Raw genomic sequence first — 26,551 nt, 5'->3', positions numbered from 1 at the left:
CAGCCTCAAAACGCACAATTTACCCCTTAGTATGGCCAGATGTGGGACATACATTAAATATTTTTTTCTTAACATGCTGCCTTTAACAAAAAAAATAAAGTGTATACCATTAAAACATTATTTTTAATAATCTGTGATTTTACAATACCCTCCAATGTGAAAACTAATAGTTCTTTAGAAAAAATTAGTAGGATCTTTTATGTAGGAAATAGAATGTGGTTTAATTTTGTACTGGAAAACACTTCCACTAGACGTTGTGGTTTTATAGACATTATAGAAAAACCTAAAAAAGTCTCTCCCACCATTCCGGATAGTTAATATGTTGTTCATAACATTCCCCCCTATCACTGTAAAAAAAATTTGCAACTACACAAATTTTTTCCCTCAATAGACATTTTTTGTCTTCATTGGTGGGGCTAATAATGGTTCAAGGGCAATAGATAAAAACTCTCATGAAAATACCACATTCCAAGGTTTCACAGAAACATATGATTTATTGGTGTCTGTTAGACCAAGTTCACCACTTGGGTTAACCACCACCTCCAACTAGCAAATCGCTTCATGCTCTGATGTGAGGTCTTTTCCTGCTGAACATGTGCTCACTCACTAAAATGCAACACCCACCTACCAAGTTTTTGATGTCGATGAGCTTTTACATTTGTGGAACACATTTTCAAATTCCTGCAGTATTTCCAGTTTAGAAAAATGATTTTGTTGTTTGGGAAGAATCACTTATACTTTAAAGGGACATTATAACTAGTGTAAATTGGGAGAAGTTATTTACTTTTAAAGTAAGTAAATAATTTATAAATGAATTTAAAAGTTTTGGTGTGACATAAGCCTAGATATATATCTCATATTGAAATGTAGACAAGAAGTACCTCTAGCTTCAAACCATAAAAATTACTGCTTTGTACGTAAAAAATAATTCTTTAAGAAAAATGTGCTAAATAACAGGATAGTAGTTGTCTACTGGGATGTTGACTGATTACATAAGCTGACAGACTGAATGACATAATTACATTCTATATATGTCACCACAGAGTTGAATGTATGTATGTTCAAGTTGGCATAATGAAATATAATTCTGAAGGACATGATGTAGAGTGGAATGTGCAGTAAAATTTTAACTGTGCTGTTAGAACATAAACACCTCTGAAATTGGGATGTATTCTGAAAGAAGCACCTAAAAGGTATGACAGCTATGATACCATTTAAATTGTTGTGTGTTACTGTCAGTTCCCAACCTACCTAATACGTTAGAAATTGCTATATATTATGAAAAAAAAATGTATGTCATGCACCACGTCATATCTCCCTGCAAATCAACATTAGTTCTTTTTCATATTTATAAAATAATATGCTAACAGTTCCTACATAGTTCATGCCATTTTTGCAAAAGGAACCAGATCCACAACAGTGTGTATATTATTCAGAAAAGACACTACCATTGCTCTTGTTTGTCATTGCCAACTGCCCTGTTATGACTAACACTGAAGTTTTAGCTGAAGTATGAACAACACTGCTGACAATATAATTACTGTTAGGTCAGCAGTGTTAGGAGACAAAACACTATCGGCACAAATTGTCCCAACTTGTAACAACTATGAATTAAGGACTAGGAATATCAGAGCTTGAGAAAGTTTATTGCATAATGTTTATAAACTCTACTTGAGAGCAAGTGCTTATCCTACACCATTATATATTAACTACACTTTTTTGTTTCTTTCTGTCATTTATTCTTGTTTTCCATTAACATTGTTTCATTAAGTATAAATGACAGGAACTTTGTAATTACAATGAAACAAATGCTAGTGGAATTAACATTGTGTACATAGAGAATTTGAAGTGATTGACAAATAATGTGAGAAACAATAGGAAAAAGTTAATTCTGGGAATGTAAAAGGGGGGGTTAAACACTGTCAACATCCCAAGGACACTCGACTTGTCTGCTACACCTGGGAGGACTGGCAGCCCACTACTCGGTTCTGCAAGCTTCGAGAAGCAAACCTTTTACCACTTGATTTCAGGAACAGAATGTGGCACTTTTGTTTTTCATTTACTGCTCCCGCTAATAGCGCTTCTCTGGAAGTGCTACTTTCTGCTGGGACAGCTCGTAAGTTTATTTCCAACAGGTGCAGGGGCACTCCTGCCTTTACGGGAAAGTTACTAGCCCTTCAGTTGGCATAGTATGGTAGGACCAAAAATACTATAGATGAATTACGGAGAGATCCAGTTCCAGGCTGGAGAGAGACCCTTCCATCAAAACTCTGAGAACTGGTTCTGACATCCCCAACAACTGAGATGAAGGTCAAATGGCATGGTTAATAATGATATATTTCACTTGATATGTTAGGAAAGATTTGGCAATTCTGCAAGCAACTGTCTGTACATAGCTTTTGAATTTAGAAAGTAATTGATGCCCTTTTAGAATAATAGTAGTTTGTTCCATCCAAACCTTCAGTGTGCCATAGTTGGAGTTTTTGTTAAGAGGCCAAACTGTATATTATAATAAATGTTTTATTAATGTACATTTGTGAAAGGGTTACATATAATTAACATGAATATCTTTCAAGCTTTGAAGTTAAAAAAATTGCACAATATAATTTTTATGTAGAGAAATTATTTCATGTTATAACATTTTTTAAAATGGTATTATGGTCAACTTTGACTGTAAAATGTTGGCACAGTTTTTACAATACTCTACTAGATAGTGATCACAGTGCAGAAATTGCAGTAGTGAACTTAATGAATAAATAATTTTACAGTCCTAGGTTTTCATAATGCTCTTCAAAAAAAATTTTGTGGCTTGGAACCCCTGCCATGAGAAGTGTTACAAAATTGTCTCTCTGTTGATAAGCTTTTCCTTTATTTGATGCAGACCAGAAATATTTTTTTTTCGTTTACATTGTTTCATCTTTGTGTTATAAGATATTACTAAATATATCTCTTGGAATTCTTAGGTTTTGAAGCACATAAATATAAAGGGAACACCACCACCTAAAGTATGGTGGGCAGCTCCAAGTTGTTTGAGGACGTGTCTTCGTATGGCTCTGAGGCATCTTAGTATCAGTGTTGTAAGTATTTAATTTAGTATCAAAATATTGTTAATTCCTAACAAAATTGTGGTTACTGTTCGTCTATTTTGAGGATTGTAATCATGGTGTAGTGTGTACTTTAGAAGTAAGGATCATTACTCAGGCAGGGGGCCACAGTTATTTGAAATAAAAATAGAAAACTGTGGCAAGTAAGATATATTGGTAGACATAGTATGATTATTTAGTTTTGTTACTAAATATCACTGTTACTGTTCTCCCTCTTCCAGGCTAAGGTCTTCTTAGAAATGGGCTGACTACTCTCTCAGAAAATTCAGCATGTCACACATCAGTTTCAAAATTTTTTCCCCCCCATTTGTGTTTTGAATGCTCTGATGCAGCCTCCGCAGTGTTTTTTCTTATACCAATCTCTTTGTTTTGGATTATCAGTTAATTGTTATATATATTCTAATCTCAGGCTGCCTCACAATTTTTACCTTCCACAGCTCTGTCTAGTACTGTGAAAGTTATTCCCTGCTGTCTTATATCACATGTTCTATCAGCCTATCCCTTCTTCTTGAAGATATGATGAGATGGCTGCTGGATCAGTTGTCTGTTGATGTTGGCTCCGTGTTGTTCAAATGGTGTTCTTGTGTGGCAAGTGCTGTTATTGGCAACTTGTCGCTGCACCAAGTAGTGAAAGTTTCACTTACCCAAGTGTATGTTTTCTGAAAGACATTAAGTTTCAATGAGGCAGGGCAAGTGTTTAATGTGTTGAGATGCATTTGGATGCCACCAGTAAGGGGGGTCGTTGCTCTCCTGTTGGTGCAGCGTGACAGTGGAGGTTTGCACTATGTCAGCTGAGGAGCAGCAGCATGCAGACAATAGGCTGCATCAGGAGCTCCCTGCCAGCTGCTCTGCAGTCCCGACAAGCTGCAATTGGTGTGAGGCGAGCTCATCGGAAGATGACATAAGTAAGTCAGCGGCACAGATCAACATGGAGAGCCCATGCACTGCATTGTGCGTCAAATGAGCAAACAGATGTGATCAGCATGGCTAGCCACAAAGGAACAGTGGCAACTGACATGACTAATTCGAATGATAAGGTAAAAGGGAAAGCTGCTACAGTTAGAAAGTGGTGAATATACGAAAGTGGTATGAAGACTTGATAGTATTTATTAGGCAATGCAGAAATTAAGACGAGTAACAAGAAGAACCAGGAAGTTATACGAGAGCAGCTTGGTCCAAAAAGAAAGAATCCAAAGGCTGTATAGGTACAGGTATGTTCAACTTTTTAAGGAAGAGTTATGATAAACCAAAATGGAACTATGGAAACAGTTCGAGGAGACTAGCTCAGAAATGGATCCCTGGGGAATCCTATACATAATAGTCTGCAAGAAAATACAGTCACCGACAGTCTGGTACACACTCAAAAGGGACAATAACAGAAAATTGTGAACAGTTGCTTGCTTTGCTAATGGAAACACTACTTCCAGGCGACAGTGATGTCAGAGAAGTAAAAGGAGACAGAAGATCAGCATAAGTTTATGACAAAGGTTACAAGCTGCCTGTAGAAACAATAAATATTTATACCTGTTCACACAGAGAAATTAAACAAAAAATTTTAAGATTTAAAAAGAGAGACACTCTAGGACTGGATGGGCTCCGCTGGAGTAATACGAGCCTGATCAATTAAATATTTACTTGCATGACTTATAAGAGTATCTTTTGCAAGGAAGGGTCCCTGCACAATGGGAAGCAGCAAGGTGTGATTGTTAGTAAAGTGGATGAAAATGATTCAGTGTTATCAAAATCCTACAGACCAATGTGCGTTCAGAATATTATCGACAAGATATTTGCAGAATTACACTGGTGTGTGAAACTTAAGGATGAAAATAACTTTCGCATGTTTTGTCACTGTCAAGTGACATAGCTCGCTAAAACATGGACTGTACATAGAAATAACTGCTACGTTATAGTACAGAAGCTAACTACATAATGAGATGAACAGAAATTGCACATATATTCAAAGACATAGTTACACTGAAGCCACCGCGATTCATATTGGTTCCCTATACATTACAAAAGGTGGTTAACAGGTCAGTACATGCTCTGTATCATACTCACAAGGTTGGTAAAGAGTTCTTGTGATAGTACATTCCATTCCTCCTTCAGAATGGTGTAACACATCTCCCCAATGCATTCCACAGACTCATGATGGGATTTAAGTCAGGGAAGGTGAAGCTGGTCCATTTGCTGAATATCCTCTCATTTCAAGAGCTTCTCCACTTTCACTGTTTGATATGGTCACGCATTGTCATCCATAAAAATGAAGTTGATGTCAAATGCACTCCTGAAAAGATGCACATGTTGAGGAGTATGGTGTCACAGTAACGTTGACCAGTGAGTTTACCGTGTTCAAAGATTTGGAGGTCAGTATGACCATGCAACATTATGCATCCCTACACCATAATACCTGGACCACCAAATGATCCTGTTCGACAATGTTTGTGGGTGCATTATGTGTTTCCATCTTTTGCCATATGAGGGTACATCCAGAATTGTTGAACCTGATGATTTTGGTGGTTCAGGTGTTAGGGGGTGGGGAGACGTAACATTGCATGGGTGTACTGACATCCAAATCTTTGAACATGTTGCACAGACCCATGTAACTTTATTCTGACACTGTACTCTTTCCCCATGTGTCTCTTTAAAAGGTGTGTATTCTACCATTAGTTCCTTTTTATGGATGATAATGCTCAACTGCATCGAACAGTGCAGGTGGAGGAACTCTTGGAATGAGAAGATATTCGACGAATGGACCGACGTGCCCGCTCCCCCATTTTAAGTGCATTGAGCAGGTTTGGGATACATACAGGAGACGTATTGCAGCACATCTAGAGGCAGTGACGACTGTCCAGCAGTTGTCATCTGCACTGGTGGAGGAATGAAGTGCCCTCTCACAAGAACTCCTCACCAACCTTGTAGCAGTATGGGAGCACATTGCAGAGCAAGCACTGCCATCCTTGGTGATCACACACTCCATTAAGAATCATGTCTGGCTTTTGTAATGTCCAGTTGACCATAAATTGCGATGACTTCAGTGTAATTATTGCCTTTCAAATAAAAATGTTAATTCTGTTAGTCCAGTTGACCGTCATAAATTGCAGTGACTTCATTGTAATTATTACCTTCGAATAAAAGTGTTACTTCTATTAGTCTCATTTTTTATTTCTTTCTGTTACCTTCTGTACAATACTTTAGCAGTTCTTTCTGTGTATGGTTAAAGCTTTATCGAGCTATGTTACTTGGTAGTGACACATCAAGCTAAAGCAGCTTTTGTCCTTAAATTTTGCACCCAAGAGATGACAAAATCATAGACTACTACACGGAATTGAGCCCTCTCCAGTACCGATTGAGAAGAGGCAAGGCAAGGCAACTAAAGATTCAATAAATAAGGTAATCTTGCTAGTGACAGAAACTCATTCCACATGTGCTCTAGTAACGATGATCAATAGTATTGATGCTTTTGATAACCGATGGTTGCCATCTGTTTTTGATCACCTTACGAAGTTGGAGTATCCAGAGACATTGTACAACTACTCGAGACACTGTTGCTACAGCACACATGCATCGTTAATATGACTCTGAAAGGAAATAACAAAGACAATAACATAAGTTTGCTGCAGGGGTCAGTGTGTGGTTCAGAGTTTTAGAATGTATCCCATGAACTTGAAGGATGTTGTCAGAATGGCAGTGTCACTGATACCTCACAAAACCACTAACCTTCAGCTAAAAGGGAACCTAGTAAAAAATCCTAAGATAAAATAAATGGGGTAATAATTAGAAGTAGTAAAATGATATATTTATGGTATTCCAGGATGAACATCATAATTTTGCACATAATACAGAGGAGACAGGCAGAGTAGGTACACAAGGTTTGGTACATAGGACATCCAAACTGAGATGCATAATAATTGATTTAGAGAGATCTGCTTCAGTTGCGCTAATATTTATTCAAACCATGACTGGTTCCAAGATTTTAAAAGCCCACCTTCGTGTGTATGAAATTATTGTATTTGGTAATACATAGGAAGTGGTTGGGCCAGTCAGTGCAAGAGTTCCAATCATTGCATGTTGGTGGAAACTGTGTGCTGCTGGGCAGGTGCATTGTAGGAGCACCAACCACTACTGTCTAGAGGGCCACACTGGTGTGGCCCTCCATGCAGTACTGGTTGGCCTCCTGTATGGCTGCCCAGCAGCTGAATCTTTTTGCCAGCATGCAATGATTGGAACTCTTGTGCTGACTGGTCCAACTGTTTGCTACCTATTACCAAATAAACTAATTTCGTACACCTGAAGGTGGGATTTTAAAATCTTGGAACCAGTCGTGGTCTGAATAAATATTATTGCAACTGAAGTGGATCTCACAAAATTAATTATAAGAATAGGTACTAATGTGATGATCAAATTTATAACCATCACAGATAGGCAGTTCATATTTCCCTTCAGGACAATCAGAATATACCACCAATCTATATTAGCATCAGTCGTAGTGTATGGTAGAGCACTTGAGCTGTTGGATTGCAGCTTGTAATGTAAAGCCAGATACATTAGTCAGAAGAGATCAGTGAGGACTACTACAAAGATTAATGGACACCCACTGCACTACTCCAAATGATGCATTGCTAGTAATTGTAGGAATATTTCCATTGGAATTGGTAATCAGGAATAGGGGAGCCCTTTATGGGTTAAAGAAAGGCACTCAGATGGAAGTTTGAAGGATACTTGAAAGTGAGGTCAGTACCAAGAAGTTAATAGAAGATTGCATATTAAAAATGTGACAAAATGAATTGGATACTTCAAGCACAGGCAGGGGAACATACAAATTTCTCCCAATTAGGAAGGGATTAAAAATTAGATTTTTAACCCATCAAGTGGACTGATACATTATATGACAGATCAGGGCCTGTACCCTGTGTATAGTCTGCTGGTAAACTTGTGAGTGAGCAGTGCTCTTGGTTGTGGAAGTGGCCTTTCCTGGAAGAATCCTGCCACTGCCCTTCAGGCACAGCCAAAATCAGTTGCACGTTTCCTGCCCTGCCATGTAGTGCAGTGTGCAGGGATTTGAGATGATGCTGTTTGTGTGATTTTAGTTACTAGAATCAATTAATTCAATCTGTGTGTTAAGTAATACTTAGTTATTCAGAAGTGATTAATATGTGTACTACATCACAAGAAAATGTGTACAATACAGAGACGAGCTGTTTTTGGATTACACACCTTGTGATCATCTCTAATGTAATGAACAGCTTCTAGTAAAAAGTTGACAGAAAAAGAACTGTTGGCTAATATTGGCAGTCCCAATCAAAGGGCTGCAATTTATATAAAAAGTCAGCATTGCCACAATGTTACACATCAGAAAGGAATGTGAAAGTAAACCTCATGATTTACGGAGCTGCCAAGAAAGAGTGCTAATAATTTTAGGAGTAAAACCGTTGTTAATAGACAGCTTATCAAAATCTATAATTCGACATTCATTTTAGGACTTTAACAAAACTCAAAATAAAGTACCGATGTTATGGAAATTACTAATTGCTGTAAAACCAAAAACCCATTTTCCTTGGCAGAAAGGTGTTTCGCACATTACACCGTGTGAAATGAGATTTATCTGGGAGAGATATGTAAGTTAAAGGTTCTTGTAGAGAGAGGTGATGTAATTGACTGGTGATGGACATATTTGAGGCAACTAAGAAAATTGAGAGAGAAAGGTGGAAAGTTCTTTTATATCACCAAAATTTGGGTGGACAACAACATTACTTTCAGAAAATATTTAAAGGGTCCTGCCATTGTGTACACTGTTAGTGAAAGCAACAGGATCACCATGATGAATATTGGATTTAATGATGGGTTTATTTATTAGTTGACATCAGTGTTATCCTCTTCAAAGTATTGCCCATTACCTGTTATATGGTTATGGCAGCACTTTTGATAATTGCTGAAATGCTTCTGGACTTCTGTTTTTGGGGTAGCCTTAGCTCACTCACCAATGCGTTTTTGATATCATGTATGCCTGTGAAAGACTGCCCTTTAAAATTTTCTTTTGTTTTAGGAACAAAAAAGAGTGATTTGGAGCAAATATGGAGGCTAGGGCATCATTACAGTATTGTTTTTGGTCAAAAATTCATTAACACACAGTGATGTGTGAGCCAGGTGTATTATCACGGTGGGAAAAAAAAGATGTATTGCCCTGCCACAAATACAGGCTGATTTTTACTGCTTCTCACAATCAGAGTTGAAGTTATAAGTTGTACTACTCATTGTTCGTTTCACCTTATGACAGAAATTCATAATGCACCATACTGTTGAAATCAAAGAATACTTTGAACATAACATTAATATTTGACTGCTCTCGTTGAGCTTTTTTCCATCCTGGTGATCCAGAATGCTTCCACTGGGCTGGTTGCACCCTAATGTCACATGTTACATCACCAAATATGATCCATTTCAGTTGTTCTGTATCATTGTTGCCGTCATCTAGCAACTCCTGAGCAATTTGCATTCACCACTGTTTTTGTTCAAAATGCAATAATTTTTGAACAAATCTACTTGAAACATTTAAAATAATGCCATGGCACGAGTCATTTGATACGCCAACATCCTCAACAACTTCTTTGATTATGATTTGGCGATGTTTCATTGTTTGTCCATACACTTTTTCTGCAGTTTCATTGGCTGGTGTGCTGGTGCGTCCAGGGCACTCGTCATCTTAAACATCTTTACGGCCTCCTTCAAAATGCTAATACCACTTCTTGTAGTGCCGCATGTAAAAACAATGGAGACATTTACATCAACACTGTAGTAGGTCCTAACAAGCCTAGATTTGCTTCTGGAGGAGGTTGAGCAGATACTAAGACACATACAGAATACTAGATCACTTCATTAAAACTTGAACAATCTGAAATACTTAACTTGAAAACAGTCCATGTCCACAAGAATGTCTCTGTATTTGTTACTGTTACTGTCACTGTAACTTATCACCTGATACAATACAGAATGATAGTCACATCTCAGTATACAGTTGACCATCAACTTCAATATAAAGTTTTTGCTTCCAATACAACTTGCACTACTGGATCTGAAGTAAGGTGATGCTGTTGTCTTAGATGATGATTTGATAGCGGGGTGAACTATGCCACACTCTGATGTAAATAATTCATTTGTTATTGTATCAGGTAGTGACTGTCCTTACTCATGGTTCTGTACCACCGTTGACATGGGACCTCATTCTTTCGATGATACCAACTTATAAATCCTTGTTTTATGTCTAGTCGACTCTCCAAAAGCAATGTTTAATATTTCTAAAACTTAGGTGCACCTTATTCCATTCTTACAGTAAAATACAAATTCTTTGATTCATCTTTTCACAAAATAAATAATTACTAATAGTGCCAAAACACTTGTAACATTTTTGTCAGGTGACAGGAGACTAAATATGTAATATGGGTAACTTTGTGCACACACTTTCCAGACATGTTTACCAACACTATGACAAAAAAGCCCTGGTAATCAGATTACTGCAACACAGAAAATTAAAAATTCGCTATTCCTTTACGAACACTCTTGGCATAGCAATAAAAGTAATGTTTCAGCGGAGCCTGTCAAAGAAAACTGATTCTTCTTAACTGAAACATAATTCCACACAGTAATTGCACAATATTGTATTCAAAATTCTGTCAGAATACTTTCATTGTTTTAGGAGGAGATAATAGACAAATATGCATTCAGATGAAGAGGCATTAGGTTTTAGATTTGTTGAATTTACCAACTGTCTACATTAAAAATCATTAACCCCCCTCCCCAGTTTATGGTGAAGTGGCCTGCAAATACCAGAAGAAATACATATCCGGTCTTGAATATGTTTTGACAGTATTGTGAAGAGGGTAGATTACTACTGACCATATAGTGCAGATGCCGAGTCACAAATAGGCACAACAAAGAGACATTCTGCTATATGGTGAGTAGTAATCTGTCCTTTTCATAATATTGTCATTATTCCATCCTGGCTTTTCCGTTGTTTGATTGTATGCTTTTTGGGTTTCACAACAGTTGTAACCAAACCATTTGTGATGTTCATTGAAGTATGTTAAATGTTCGTAAATGCCAAAGATGGTTTCCTAACTTCAAATCCGATAATTTTGATCTTTCCGACTTGTGCTGATCAGAGACTAACAACTTTAGACCCTGACATGTTAAGGATGGAAGTGGAAGCAAATCCATGTCAAACAATCAAGGAACTGTCAGACACACTTTTCCAACCCTGATTGATCGTCTAAGAACACTTACAGAAGATTTGTAAAGACACACGAAGCTAACCGACTCACCACACGCAACTTATTGCTTCAGTGGCACAACACCTAGGTGTATTTTGATCTCTGAATCACTGGATATGAAAGTGGGTCCTCTTTAATAATTTAGAATGCAACAGGCTGTGGCTCTCTTTGAATGAATTGCCACCAAGTACAGTCAAACCAGGTTTACACCTCAAAAAGACACTTTTGTGTGTTTGCTGGACTATTCGTGGGCCATTCGTTCTGAATTGCTGAAACCTGGATAAACTGTGAATCCAGACAATTACTGTGAACAGTTGGATCAAGTAAATCAATCTTTAATTGAAAGGTACCCAGTGATTGTCAAGAGAGAAGGTGTTATTCTGCAACACGATAATGTAGGACCATACTATGCAAGATGAACCCTGGAAAAAATTAATGTATTGGGGTGGGAGGTATTGCTTCACGCACCATACTTGCAAATATTGCAGCATCGGATTTCCACTTATTCCGATCGCTGCAACATTTTCAAAGTGGCAAAAAATTTGAAAATGTGGATGATGTCCAAAATGCCATCTCCAGGTATTTTGCTCAAAAACCAGTTGATTTCTATTAATTTGGCACTAGATGAGAAAAGGTTGTTGTTAAGTGATTACATTATTAATTGAAAATAAAAATTTGTTAATTTTATGTCTGTTTGAATATGGCAAAAAATTACATTCCCGTCCCCCTAATATCTGTACAAATTCGAAAGATAGATAAGAAATGGGCATGTGGCAGTGTGGGCACTCCAGAGCACACATTGTGGGGCTGTACTCTCTATGGAGATGCGGCATGTAATGGCTGTCAGGCATTAAGGATGCTGGATCCTAAAGCTGCACTTAGGAAGTAGTCAGTGTTGCACACCTTGGATGAAACTGCAGCTGCAGTTCCAAGGCGGCCAAGGAAAACTTCACATGGCACTCAAACACACATCAGCATGCTACCATCCTGGCTAGACAACACACCCTACAGATGTAGAGAAGACAACTGAGGTCAGCGACCACCAGATGCAAGTGGTTACGGAAGTGTGAGTTCGTAGATGTTACAGTGAATTGTTGAATCACTCGTTATAGCGGAAACGCTACTGACGGGCTGCCCTCTACCCAAAGAATCCAGCAGATGATTCCTGTTGACTGGGGTAGCATGTAGGCAGATCCAGTGAATGCACCGTAATAAGTGAACAAAAATAGAACAGCTTCTGTAGTACCACCACCACCACTAGTGGTGTCGTTGGTTAGTTGGGTCTTTGGTTAAGGGTTTTATTTTATTTTTGTAGTGGTAGAAGGTGCATGTAGTATTAGTATTTCTTTTTAAATTCAGTACGAGGAATAAATAATTGTATATTGTTCATGAAAAGTACATTTTTTGGCCTATTTTAGCATCTCAGATAATAAGCTGTAATTGTGAAGAATAAATAAATGAAAATGTAATAAATTCCTTCTGCTAAGTAGAGTTTTCCATCTATTAATTTCCGTACTATTCCTGCAGCCAGCCTCCCTTTCTTATCTTATCATTCCACTTAATTTTCAGTATCCCCCAGCTGCACCACTTCTTAAAAGTTTCTATTTCCCTCTTCCCAAGTATCCTACAATCCAGATTTACTTCCATACAATGCCGTACTCTCAACATAATTCTCAGAAATTTGTTTCTCAAGTTAAGGCCTGTTTTTACTACAAACAGATGCCTTTTGGTGAAGATTTCTCTCTCTTATTTTGGTAGTGTGTTATTTGATCCCAAGTTTTCATGCTAAGTTGTTAAAAAATCTCATTGGTGCTGATGCTTAATACTCTTTCCTTTCTTAGGCTTATACTGAAGCCATATTATTTATTCAGTAAATCTTGTCAGGTACCATAGATATACAAACATCCTGACCTGTAATCCCACTTGCAAACCTTTCTTTTTATTTCCTTAATAAGTTATTTGATATACAAGTTGGAGAATAACTTCGGTCCGACTAATGCTGCATTCAATCAGAGCACTTTTCCCTCTGCTTCCATTCTTATTTTTTGCTCGTGATTCTTGGAACAGAATATGATGTGTATTTTGCCTTTTTCCTTTAGTTAATACCTATTTCTCTGAGGATTTCACATATCTTCCCCCACTTCACTTTATCGATCTTGTCTCCCCCCCGCCAGGCTGGCGTATTCTATGAAATTATTATTTCAATTTTGCCTAACTCTTGTTGTTATAATCATACATATTGTCAGAATTGCCTTTGTGGTGCCTTCAGCTTCTCTACATCTGAACTGTGATAATCTAATAGTTCTATAATTTTATTTTTCATTATTCTGCATAATATTCCGATCTGCAAGTTGAATGCGTGAGCTGTTGAGCTGGATATGCAATAGTTCCTGCATTTCCTATGTGGGGATTATGTAGATGATATTCTTCGCAAAGTCTGATGACATGGCTTCAGTCTCATAGAGTTTAAACTAACTTGAATAATAATATACATGTCATATTTTCCAATGATTAAAATTCTTCTGGAATGTTGTTTATTCCTTCTACCTCTAATCACGAATATTCCAAAGCTCTGTCAAATCCATACTCTAATTTTGGATTCCCTCTGTACTCCAAATTGACCCCATTTCATTTTCTCTCACAGCATCATACAGTTCCTCCCCTTCATAGAGAACCTCAGTGGAATTTTTCCCAGCTACTTGCACACTCATCTCCATTTAACAGTCAAAGTCCTTATGCGTTTGTACTGTTGACACTCTTGCTTTAAAATTTTCTGAAAGCTTTTGGACCATTCCATGCTGAGTGGTCTAATTTCATAAAAAGTTTTTGCATGAGCATAACAGGTTAAGCTGAAATTTTGTTTGGTGTTTTATCCATTAGCAGCAACTGTAGGTGTATATAATGAAGAAATGTATACACACACACAATGGTGCCGTGTTCAGAAGGTTACACCTATGTTCCTGAAACTGGTAAATAAATGTAAATTTCTTTTATGTGACTGGTTGCTTGTTATTTCATGATGTGAAAATCTGAACATGTTCCCAATGAACATTGGTAAAGTTTCGTGATCATTAGTTCACTCCTGGAGACATATGTGGTTAACACACCACTCTCTCAGCCATTGTCAGGTTTCATGACTGGAGCCGCTACTTCTCAATCAAGTAGCTCCTCAGTTGGCCTCCCAAGGACTGAGTGCACCCCACTTTCCAACAGTGCTTGGCAGACCCTGATGGCCACCCATCCAAGTCTAGCCCAGCACGACAGTGCTTAACTTCGGTGATCTGACAGGAACTGGTGTGACTGCTGTTGTAAGGCTGTTCACTAATGCAAGTATGTAAGCCCCTGAAAAAGAACAAGAAGCGGGAGGTGTGGAGGGTCTTTTAAATGGGCCCATTATTCTGCTGCTTCTCAAATTAAATGTGACATCTTTCATTATGCTCTGCAATTGTTTAGTACTCTCTGTGGTTGATAATGTCAAGAGTCCTGAAGATTAGGAAATAAGCTTGAGTCAGAGAACCCCAGTAAGTAGTCTCTTTCATTTTTTAGACATCTCTACAGCATTCAGCTGTACAAAATTCTTTTTATAAAAAACGAAATGTAATGAGGAATCCAGTATAAAGAATAGTTTTTTTTTTTTTTTTTGTGGCTCTCTTAATTTCAGGTAATCATGTTCGAGAAGTGTAATTTTTGAGGTTCTGTCTTATCAAAATTTCTTCCCAAGCCAACCTATCAGTGACATCATTTGGCTGGCAGTATAGTTTTCCTCATTATGTTCTGTAGCAAATTAATGGAACCTTTAAAACACTCAATGAGTCTGAAGTAAACATAAGCTTATGATCCTGAAAGAGCTCTTCTGTCTCTGGACTCCGACACTTACAGAAATATATCATTAGCTTGGGATCCTGCTTAAAGAAACCTTTATCAGGTTTGGGAATGTGTGGTAAAGAAACTCGACAGTGGCTGCTGCTGCACAGCTGTCAGTTGTGGCCCCTATGCCAATGGGGATGTTGGTTTTCTCACTTTAAAAGAAACCAGCAATGGTTAAGCCACCATGGACCAACCAATACGTTTATAGAATTTTCCATGTGTACAGTAATGTTCCACATTAGCAGCAAACTATGCTAACATACAGTACACTATAGCTTAAACCAGAATTAAACTAGCGCATCAGTAGCATTACTCAATAAAAAGACATACTAATTGTTCTCTATAACTGTGAAGTTCTTAGCCAGTCTGATTGTGTAGTTGTAGCAGATAAAAAGGCTGAAATGTGTCACAATGAGTCGTGACAAGACACCCAAACAACCTCCCCCCCCACCCCCACCCCCTACCCCCCAACCACCACCACACCACTTTATCTCACTTCCTAGTCATCAAGACTTTTGATAGTGCCTTCCCCATAGTGTAATAAACAATTATAGAACATAATTAAAGATGTCAGATTTGAGTACCAGTGGGAATATGGGCCCACTTTCAGTGCACCCCCACCTTGTCATTGTTTTTTAGGTTCTTACATGCTCGCAGTGCAAAACCAAATATTGTTTTTAGCTGGTTTAGAACATGGAATTTTTAATTTAAGTGATTTAAAAGAGTTTGTAGAAAACTTGGTTACTGCCGTACCTGTATTTGTCTGCCCAGATTTGGTGAATACCCATTTCACTTTATGTTGAACGGCACAATGTTGTTGTGTTACAAAGAAGCTTTCTTTTTGACAAAGTTTAACTTGAAGAATTTACATCACAGACTTACAGCAAACAGAAGGTGGATGAAGACACTTTTGTATTACTCTTTGTTTTTATGTAAATGTGTTTCCCAGCATTTTTAAATTTGTATTGTAACTACATTGAAAAATTGTTTTTACAGTTATGTACTATGGATGATCATCATCAAGAAGTGATTGCCTATTGCCGAGAAAATTGTTTTTACGGGTTGATGGCTGACGATGGGGAATATGCAGTGTTTGATCCACCGCGATACTTCTCTTCAGAACATATAAAACTTACATATAAGGTATGATTCAGGAATTTTCATGTTCACTTCAAAAGAAGTATTTCATTTTGGGTTATTTCTTCCTGCTTGTTATAAATGAAAAACAATAATTTCCTTGTATTGATTAAAATGAGACTCTTGTTTTTCTTGGAATTCATCATAAATTTTCCATGTTCTGAGTTTTCTTTAACATTTATGTTCTTTATTTGATTAACAGTACTCCTGAATTGAAAAACCTTACCTCAGTTCACAGAGATGTTAAGACAACTATGCATTGTATTTACTCAATTATATGATGAAGTTTTTTCCCGAAATTCAGCAGTTGAAAAATACAGGGTTGTCTTATATTTGCAGATTAAACTATAGCTACTGAGGTCAACATTTTTGTGTTATTTAGCAGAGTATATAGGGTTAGTCTTACAGTTATATGAATTGTCTTACATTTAGAGATGAAGCTTCAGCTACTGAGGTTAGACGCAGATTTATTTTGAAGAATTTGGAAGGATAGGTCTCAGCCAATGATACTTGCATTCCAACAGACTTGAGATTTCCCTCTACGCTGAAGCACTACGTACAATATCGAAGTTGCTCGAACAATCGTGTGACATCGACTCGCGTAGTGCTAGTACAAGAGATGCATGAGAAAGTATTAACTAGTCACTACAACGGTCTATTGCTCTGATAAAAATCTGGCAGTTTCGTGAAACATGGGAGGATATAGCATTAAGTTTATCATCATACAAACTTTTGTTGTATTTAAACAGGTTTGTAATAAACGTTCTTGTACATGTATGGATACTGTGTACAAACATTAATGCCAGTTTTTAAGTAAAGATTACATTCAAAAACAAGGATGTTGGCCTCGAAAAAAACATTAGTTGATTTAGAACCCAGACTATTATTTTATTTGGTCATGAGAGACTGTAATGATTTACTAAGTGGATTGCAAATTAGAAATTCGGTTGCTGTTCACATATTAGAATGCCAGGTAAAAATGTTTCCAGCTTTAATCGATTTGCAAACATGATGGTGACATTCAGTTGAAGCATGAAGGAAACTTGATCCAGAATGAAATATCTAACAAAGAAAATAAATCATATTAAACTGACTAATTGTTATTATGAGAATAAATTATGTAGTACCAGTAGATGTCACTAGGTTGTGGAATGAACAAAAGCTCGAGAATGGAACTGAATCATAATTGTGATCTTTTATTTATGTATTAGTTGGTATAGTTACATATGACCTGCACACTAGAAGATATTGCAATTTTTTCACAGTTGCTAAAGCTCAGCACTACAGAATGGTTGGAAGGGGAATAGTGACACCAGCTTGGCTGATAGCTGTGGTTATTACAGGGAGGGGAGTAGTGAGTGAGCAGCAAATTTTGTCAGGTTGCCAACCATGGGAATTTATGCCACGTACTTTGGTTTCTTATGATCATGCCATGTTTAAAGTGCAGTTTGCCAGAATCAGTTTGTAGTTGGAATAGAGATGACTTTAAAGTTGGACAAATACTCTACAATGGTACTCATTTCTGTAGGAGAGGGTGAAAGTCTAGATAGGGGGCAGTGGTGTACATATGTATTTCTTGCTGCAGTGTTGTCGACGCTCGTCTTGATGTGTGATGAGAATGAAAGGGGCTGTGTCAGCTGGTTCAACACAGTCATTGGGAGAGTGGCAGGCAGCCAATGTGTTTTAAAGCAAGAGACAGTGTACCATTCTCACATCAGTATAAAAGCAAAATCCGATATGTATTTGGAAAAAGTAGCTGTGTTCTTATTTGGAAAAACAGCTGTGTTCTTAGGTTCCACCATAACAACTACCTCAGAAAAAGCAACATATTAAAATAGCAACATATTTAGAAGATACAGGCATATATTTGTGACAACAAGGACCTTGCTCATTGGTGGTTAGAATGTGTTAACCTCTATTTCAATTAACTGGAAACTTGGCAGAGAAAACATAACATAGAATAATAACTTTTCAGTCTGAGCATATACTAAGTGAAATACATTAGAAAAACACAACTAAATACCTGAGGAAATTATGCAAATTCTTCTGCAGAGAAACATTTCCAAGTTGTTACTTGTGCTGCTCACATTGCCTATTACGTAAATTGGGTATTGAATGAACTGTGTTACAATAATTTGCTATTTTTGATTGTGAATTAATCATCATGACAAGAGGTTGGTCAAGTTAAGTTTACACATGTGCAAATTTCCCTGTGTGCCAAGTTCATGTGGCCATTTCATGAAGAGACAAGTAGAACGTGCAATGATGCAGAGTCCTGCATGCCTCTGATTTGTGTACACAGGCCACCGTGTGCAGGCACTGGAGCATCCCCATCCCAGTGAAGTAGACATGCGCCTCTCTATGATTCTGTTAGCTGGTTACCTCTCACTGTTTAAGATTCAGCTTTTCATACCCATTCAAATTTGTCTGTGCATTAACACTAGAGCCGAGTGGTCTAACAGTGAAATAGAAACATGGAATGTGAAGAGTATTATGCATGTCCTTGTTTTTGGTTGAGTAATTCCACAGTTTACAGAGTAATACAAAATGACTGTTGGCAGTTCCTCACAAGTAAGTACAACCTGAAAACAGAAAAAAGGTAATGTTGATTCATAAATAGTTTGTATCAACAAGGTCAAGTAAAAGAACACTGTATTATGCTTATGGCTCAAATATCTGCTCCAATTTGTATATGGGCACTGCAGATCCATGTTTGTTGTCTAAAGCCCCTAAACAGTGTGGAAAATTCCACCTCAATTCGAAATCCTGTATGACATCCAACCATTCTTCTCTAAGAGTTTGGGGGCTAAAGGTAAACAAAATGACATTAAAAAAAATCTAATTAAATACTTTGACAACACAAGACCCCCCCCCCCCCCCCCCCATTCATTTCAAAAGTTCTATATTTTCTGAAGTGTTACATACTGAAATTCGATAGATGCATAAATAGAACCTTAAACTCATTGAGTTTGCATTATGCCCATCAGTTGGTGTTAAGAGTGTAGTGCCTTGACAGCATGGCAACAAAGCAAGAGAAGGTTTTGTGTGTTGGAATATGCAAGATGTTAATTGTTACAACAGTGCAGCATGCATTCAGAAGGAATAATGCAAAAAAACTGCCATGTAAACAGATCATTGCGTGTTGGTATACGCAATTTATGGACACAGAAAATTACTGGTAAGAAAAGTGCACCGAATGCAACTGTGGAGGTGGTGAGGGAAGTTTCACATTTAGCCCAAAAAAATGAATGGTCTGCAGAAGCCACAAACTTGGAATACAACAGCAAATTGTGTGTAAGATTTTGAAATGTCAATTACATGTCAAACCATATCATCTGCAGCTTCTGCAAAAATGAAAACCTGGAGGTTATGGCTGACACATTCCATTCTGCATAGCTATGCAGAAAACAACTTGAAGACGAATGTTTTTCCTCTAAGCTATACTCAGTGGCAAAGTAACCCTCCATTACCTGGAAAGGTTAATCACCACAATGTGAAATTGTGGGGCACTGAAATTACTCATTAAATTGTGGTGCTTGAGTGAGATTCACTCTGAAGGCTATTGTTTTCTGTGACTGTCAAAGAAGTAGCTGTATTTGAACAAGAGTGGGTAACCTCTGATCATAGCACCAGTGTTTGTTACTACCTGAATGATGAACTTTCGCATTTCTGTATTGGGCATAGTGGCGAAGATGATGTGGCTCCATTCATTTATCCTCCTAGGCTCCTGACCTAATGCCTTGTAACATTTTTTTTCCTTTGGAATACATTAAGAACCATGTTTCTGTACTGCCAAGAACAATGGAACAGTTCAGAGAATGCACCCGTGCTGCTTTGTTGACCTTTCACAGGATTTTGCTACAAAACATGTGGAATTAACGTGACTACCACTAGAATGTGTCATGTGACCACAGGGGTAGTCATAGAACACTTGTAGAGTGCAAAATGCAAACTTGATGAGTTACAGTTCTGTTCATGCATCCGTCATACAATGATCAGCCAGAACGTTATGACTACTGACCCACTATTGATAAAAACCCATCCTGTTGATAATAGAGGCCCCTTGGGAGGAATGACTGCTAGTCATGCTTGTAGTATCAGTGGGTGTGCTGTTCGTGTGTAGAATGGGTAAGGCACATGGTGTATCAGAGTTTGACTGAGGATAGATTGTGATGGCCCAGACGCTTGGCACGAGCATTTCAGAAACTGTATGACTTTTCAAGTGTTCGAGAAGTGCTGTTGTGAGTGTCTTCAGCAAATGGTAGAACCAAGGTGAAACCATGTCCAGATGTTGTGGTGTTGGACAGCAACCCCTCATTCTAGATGTCGGATGTCCTAGGCTGGGCAGGCTGGCTGAAACAGGATGGGTGGCGAACTGTAGTGAAACTAACATCCAGCTTTAATGTTGAGCAAAGTACAAATGTGTATGAACACATGGTGCATTGAACACTCCTACCAATGTGCCTCTGCGGCCAATGACCTGTATATGTGCCAATGTTAACACAACAACATCGGCAACTACGACTAAAGTGGGCACATGACCATCATTAGTGGACGTTGGTGCAGTGGCAGAGCATTGCGTGGTCTCATGAATCGTGATAACTTCATCATGCCAGTGGGAGGCTGCAAATCCATCATCTTACAGGGGAACAGTGCCTTGACAACTGTACTGCAGGATGGAGACAAGCTGGTGATGGCTCCGGGCAGGATAACGAGAGGATCTTTCATACAGGATGACCCCATTTTTTCAGTAGACTATTTGCATTATTGTCAGCTTCTTGAGACCTTACTACTTTTCCATATACTTCCTGAGGCAATGTATTACTTGCCCCAAATGTTGTAAATGAAACTACTGTTAGTTGACTATAGAGGCATTTTTCATGCCAGATAAACTGTCAATTGACCACTATACCATTGTGAAAAAGTGAACTACTAGTTATTATTGCTTCAGTATTGTCTGGTTTGTGGCTCAGTTCATGGCTTCATTTTTTTGCTTGTTGCTGCAAATTGTTATGTCTGGATCTCTGAAGAATAACTGGTAAGTTAAAGCCAGAGGTTATGAGTGTTAAATCTAGATTGTAATTTTAATCTGTGGAAGCAACACAGGAAATAATAAAATATAGCAGTGTACTAATTTTGAAATTAGTTTGTGTCATGTGCAATAATTTTATGTGCTGCATTGACCCAGAGGATAGATCATGCATGTCTATACTGTGTATCCTAGATAGTTGTTGAACTCTGGAGTAAGAATAATTTGTTAACTTTTTACGTATTTATGATATCTATTCAGTGTCACACGCAATATTTGTCAAAAAATACCTCCATCTACTGAGGAGAGTGACAACAAGATTGGTTATTTTCATTGTATCTGTGATCTGTGTATTTCATTTCATAGGGATCACTGGAGACCAAGGAATACATTTTGAGTGAAGTCACGAAAGGCTTGGGTCTTAGTTCTGATCGTTTATGTGTTGTGGCTGCTCTTCTGGGAAATTATTTGTTGCCTGAACAAGATCTATTAGAATTCTACCATAGACTAGGGTTGGTGCAAAGCTTGGGAAAGGTAAGATATGATTGCAGTATGATAAAAATGATTAAAATTTTGTGTGTATAATGCATAGATATAGATGTTCTTGCTGTTTTTGCAGTAATGCTACTCCTGATAAGTGTAGTTACCAACATATTCATTTATTGTTTTTCATTAGGATCAAATGGTTATAAAGTTATGTACACTGTGTGGTAGAAAGCCTGTCATCTAGTATTCAAAATTGCCAGCCAAATGGCTAATTCTGTATAGGATCGTCTTGTATTATTACTGCAGTGTTTAAGCTCTGGAGAAGACTTTTACAAATAATTTGGGTACGGCAATAGTGGAATGACTTTCTTTTCTTTGTGAAGTATAGGGAACAGTTGTTGCTAGTATTTTCAAGCAACAGATCTGGCATGACAGTTATGCTGTGATTCATCCCAAAGATGTTTAATAGGGTTAAGTTTGGGTTTTTGAGCAGGTCAGTTCAGCAAATCTACCTACTTTTTTTGAATCACAGGTCAACAGCATGTTCACTACCAGACAGAAGTATTAGCATGCTGATACAGAAGAAAGGTAATTTCAGACATATTTCTTAGTGTGAGAAGCATGGGACTGTGGAAAATGTTTTCAAATAAGTGTGTTCACTTTGCTGTTAAAACTGATAGTGCAACTCAAAACTAGAAAGAACAGACCATGTTAACACCCCCATCAAATTTCATTGCTGTTACCACATTATCAAGCAAATATTCTGGGCTAGGCATCTTACATGATACATCCCTCATGGGTGGCACAGCAATGAAAAGAAGAAAGTGTGTCTGTTTATATTAATATTGAAATCCATATTGACACACACACACACACACACACACACACACACACACACACACACACACCATACATGGGACAAGCCTCAGGAAAGCACCTGAACTAAGTTGCCTTTCCCCCTGTCAAATCTAATTAAAAACGTTTCCCACATCTCATCTCTCATAGCTACCCCTCACACATGTCTACACCACACAATCATATAAGGTGGCTATCTTTCCACTTGGGAAAACATAAAATAAGAAACATGTTTCAAAAAACATTATTTTATTTTTAATATTTTAGTAAAATGAAATATAATCTTAAGGTTACTTTCTTGATGTAACCACTTGAAACGGCTGTCTGATCCTACATCGTTCTACGTAACAAGTACTGCATATTACCAGAGGTAAATTGTAATGAAATACTAAGACAGTCTTCTTTTGTTTGGAATAAAATGATTGGAAGTTAGTTAATTTATAGCAATACATAATGCCACAAAAATAAAATAATATCTTAAACAAATTTTTAAGATTAAGGGAGAAAAACAAAAATTCAAAGTTAGCAAAGTATGAATATCTATATTAATACATGAAGTGTTGATAAATATGCTTAGTGAGCTAAATTTTTGTCTTTCTTAAATGACTTTTCCCTTGTTATTGTTGAAAAATCAATATTCCATGCTTTTTGTTGTATATTGATAATATTGGCAAACATGATAACCAGTTCTGACACACTTTAGAATTTATTAGGTAGTTTTTTTATTATTTTTAGCTTGGGAAAAAAAAGTATGATCAAGTTTTGCAGCAGTCACACTTACAGTTAAATACCTCATGGCAGATATACATCTACATTTTACTGAAAACAGTCCTACGAAGTCTTGTGTATCAGACAATTTAAATATTTGTATTTTAAATGACATTCTAACCAAAGTTAGCTGTTTGGAGGAGAAGTGTCATCAGGAAATGTCATTGTAAACTTCAGTGCTTCATTTTGCAAGAATTTTGTCACATGTGGTAGATACGGATAAAAGTTGTGTTGCTTAGTATGCACCTGTAACTTCATTTCTTGAAACTGTATATTTAGCTAGGAATAATGTTAATCAATGCTTAAAGAAGAAGAGAGGTGCCAGTCAAGTTGTTGTCTGCCAACCTCTTATGCTAGCAGAAAGTCACTTCTGTACGGTTTTTATTTATTTGTCAGGAAATTTACACTCAACACCCTGTCTTTCACAGGTTTTGAAAGCTTCAGGGGTTTGTGGAATGACTTTTGATGCTAGTTATTCCTGGCAGCACCATTCCTATGAGGTCATATGTTGCTGCACTGCCTGTACTCTCACATTACTGGTCCTAGATGCTATATTGATTGTTTCTAGTATTTTGCACTGAACTACTAAATGGGTAACAATACTATAGAATTATCTTTTTAAGACGTATTGCTAAACTGATTTATTACATTTCTTACTTGTGAGAATCATTTGGAGAGCCTGAAGGGTGTCAACAAATCTTTAAGTACGTAGATGGAGTCATACCTCTCAGTCTAATGTGTGTGTCTGTATAGTTACCATGGAGGCACTCTCGGAACAAGATCTCAAATCTTAGCACAGCAGTATGCTGTGATTCAAAAATCAGTATATGCACTCAACTCTTTTGAAAGATGGGGCTGTTTCTTGTTTAGCACCTACAGTGCCTTTAAGGACTAAATGTGAACTGTTTTTGGCACTTTTGGGGTGTTGTGAGTGAGCTTTCATTTATCCCAACATACACGATAGCAGAAAGTGAACCCTCATACAACAGATCAATATAAGGTGGTAGTACACGTGCGCGCACAGTAAAAATCTATTATTGAACACTGTGTGAAGTGTTGGCAGAAGTGCCAACACCGTGTTGCTAGAGGAGGCCGAAATTCACGCGTTTAATTACACGCAGACTGGCATGAGGTCTGGAACAGGACAATGTCTTGAGAATTTCAAATAAAGTACGTAGATGATGTAATACTTAACTTTAATCCATAATTGGTGTACATCGCTCTTGATGGTACAGGTTGTATAATAAGCTCAATCTAACTGGTAATGGAGCCTTGCTAGGTTATAGCAAATGACGTAGCTGAAGGCTATGCTAACTATCGTCTCGGCAAATGAGAGCGTAATTTGTCAGTGAACCACTGCTATGAACGTCGGTGTACAACTGTACAATTGGGGCGAGTGCCAGGACGTCTCTCTAGACCTGCCGTGTGGTGGCGCTCGGTCTGCTATCACTGACAGTGGCGACACGCGGGTCCGCCGTATACTAATGGACCGCGGCCGATTTAAAGGCTACCACCTAGCAAGTGTGGTGTCTGGCGGTGACACCACACTGTGTACACAAGGAATACTCAGCTTATGTTGTAGCTTGAGGCATGGAACTTGTTGAAATTTTTCTCCTAACTAGTCCTAACACAGTTAAGGTGAACTAAGCAACCTAATCAGTTCTAAAAGACTGCTTTTTTTTTTTGGCTAATATAGCTGTCAATTAGCAAAAAGTAACCCAGCAGGCACCCTGATTTTTAACTGTTGCTGCCATTCTGTAAGCAGGGACTGGCTACTACGACAGCTACTAGCTACTGTTTATGGGCATTGGCAGCTGTGAGCGGTGCAACTGATGAGATGCAATAGGGAATGGCTGAACTGCATGAACTGTGCTGTTGCACAGAAATGCAATGATCCCTCCCTCCCCTCCCTCGTGTATGTGTTTGTGAAGTAAGTCTAGTACTGTGTTGCTTATTTGTGACTGCCCTACATGCCCAGAGATTTCATTCAGTGGTGAGGAATTTTTTTTGCTGTGTTTGAGAATTGTGTCTGTATCTATGTTTGCTGGGTAATGATGGTGGACCATGACATTGTGGTCAGCATGTGTAGAATGTGTCCTGTTAGTTTTTAGACACACACGAAACCCAGGTGTCTGTGCATACAGCTATACAGCTAGATAACTAACAACAGAAAGGGGGAGGGTAGAGAGAGAGAGTAAAATTACACTTCAGACACTGGAAGAAAACAACTAACCAATAGATGTAGCCACATGCAGTGTACTTGTTAAGTGATAAATATGTATGTGAAGGGAATTACTTCAAAATAACTTCAAGGATCAATGAATAAATGTTTTACACAACACGCACATCTTAAGGTTTTTGTCAGTTTCATCATTTTCCCAATATGACTATGATAATGCAGGTGACAGGCTACACAACCAGAACAAATGAATGTACTTCAGACTATAAGAACTAGTAATAAAAGTAGGAAAAATCACAATTGTAACAATGAAAAAGCTGAGGCTTACTTTTTAAACTGTGAATAGCAAGGAAAAATGTGTGTGTGTGTGTGTGTGTGTGTGTGTGTGTGTGTGTGTGTGTAGGGGTGGGGGTGGGGGGCAGAACCTAATTTACTGATACGGTGGCCAGATATCGGGTTTAGATGTTTTGAATTCTTAAAATGAAGAGAAATACAAAATTATTAGATGTGGCACTGGACTGATATGTCAACTGGAGCTTTGTACAAAGCAGCAGGTCAGATAACCTAATGGAGCGAAGCTGGTAGGCCTAAAGCAGACACAGTCAAATACTTATGGGTTTAGTCAGTGTATCAACAGAGTTGACTGACTGACAACCCTATTTTGACCAATATTGTTCTCAAACACACTACACTTCATATGCCAAAATAAAAGCCGTGACAGCTGGCAGTGCTACTGCCAGTTTTCAGAAGTTACTGGTAGAAGGCTGCTGGTCGTACCCAAGCTACCAGTCTGAAAACAATAGGTAGCCCAAGATATTTTTGTGTCAGTAAATGAAGAAAATAACACTATCAAAAGTAGAAA

At 37.8% G+C, this 26,551-nt stretch overlaps 1 protein-coding gene across 1 annotated transcript in view; it reads left to right on the top strand.

The window, feature by feature from the left end:
• LOC124721619 (constitutive coactivator of PPAR-gamma-like protein 1 homolog) overlaps positions 1–26,551 on the top strand; it is a gene marked incomplete in the record, with an annotated part of 229,198 nt that overhangs the window by 26,920 nt on the left and 175,727 nt on the right. The window contains 3 exon segments of the mRNA XM_047246678.1: positions 2,964–3,077; positions 16,232–16,378; positions 21,768–21,935. Of these exon segments, the coding sequence (XP_047102634.1) occupies positions 2,964–3,077; positions 16,232–16,378; positions 21,768–21,935 (429 nt within the window).

This window comes from Schistocerca piceifrons, chromosome X (assembly GCF_021461385.2).
Source record: "Schistocerca piceifrons isolate TAMUIC-IGC-003096 chromosome X, iqSchPice1.1, whole genome shotgun sequence".
Lineage (NCBI taxonomy): Eukaryota > Metazoa > Arthropoda > Insecta > Orthoptera > Acrididae > Schistocerca > Schistocerca piceifrons.
The sequence above is the reverse complement of the archived record's forward strand: the minus strand, read 5'-3'. Positions and strand labels throughout refer to the sequence as shown.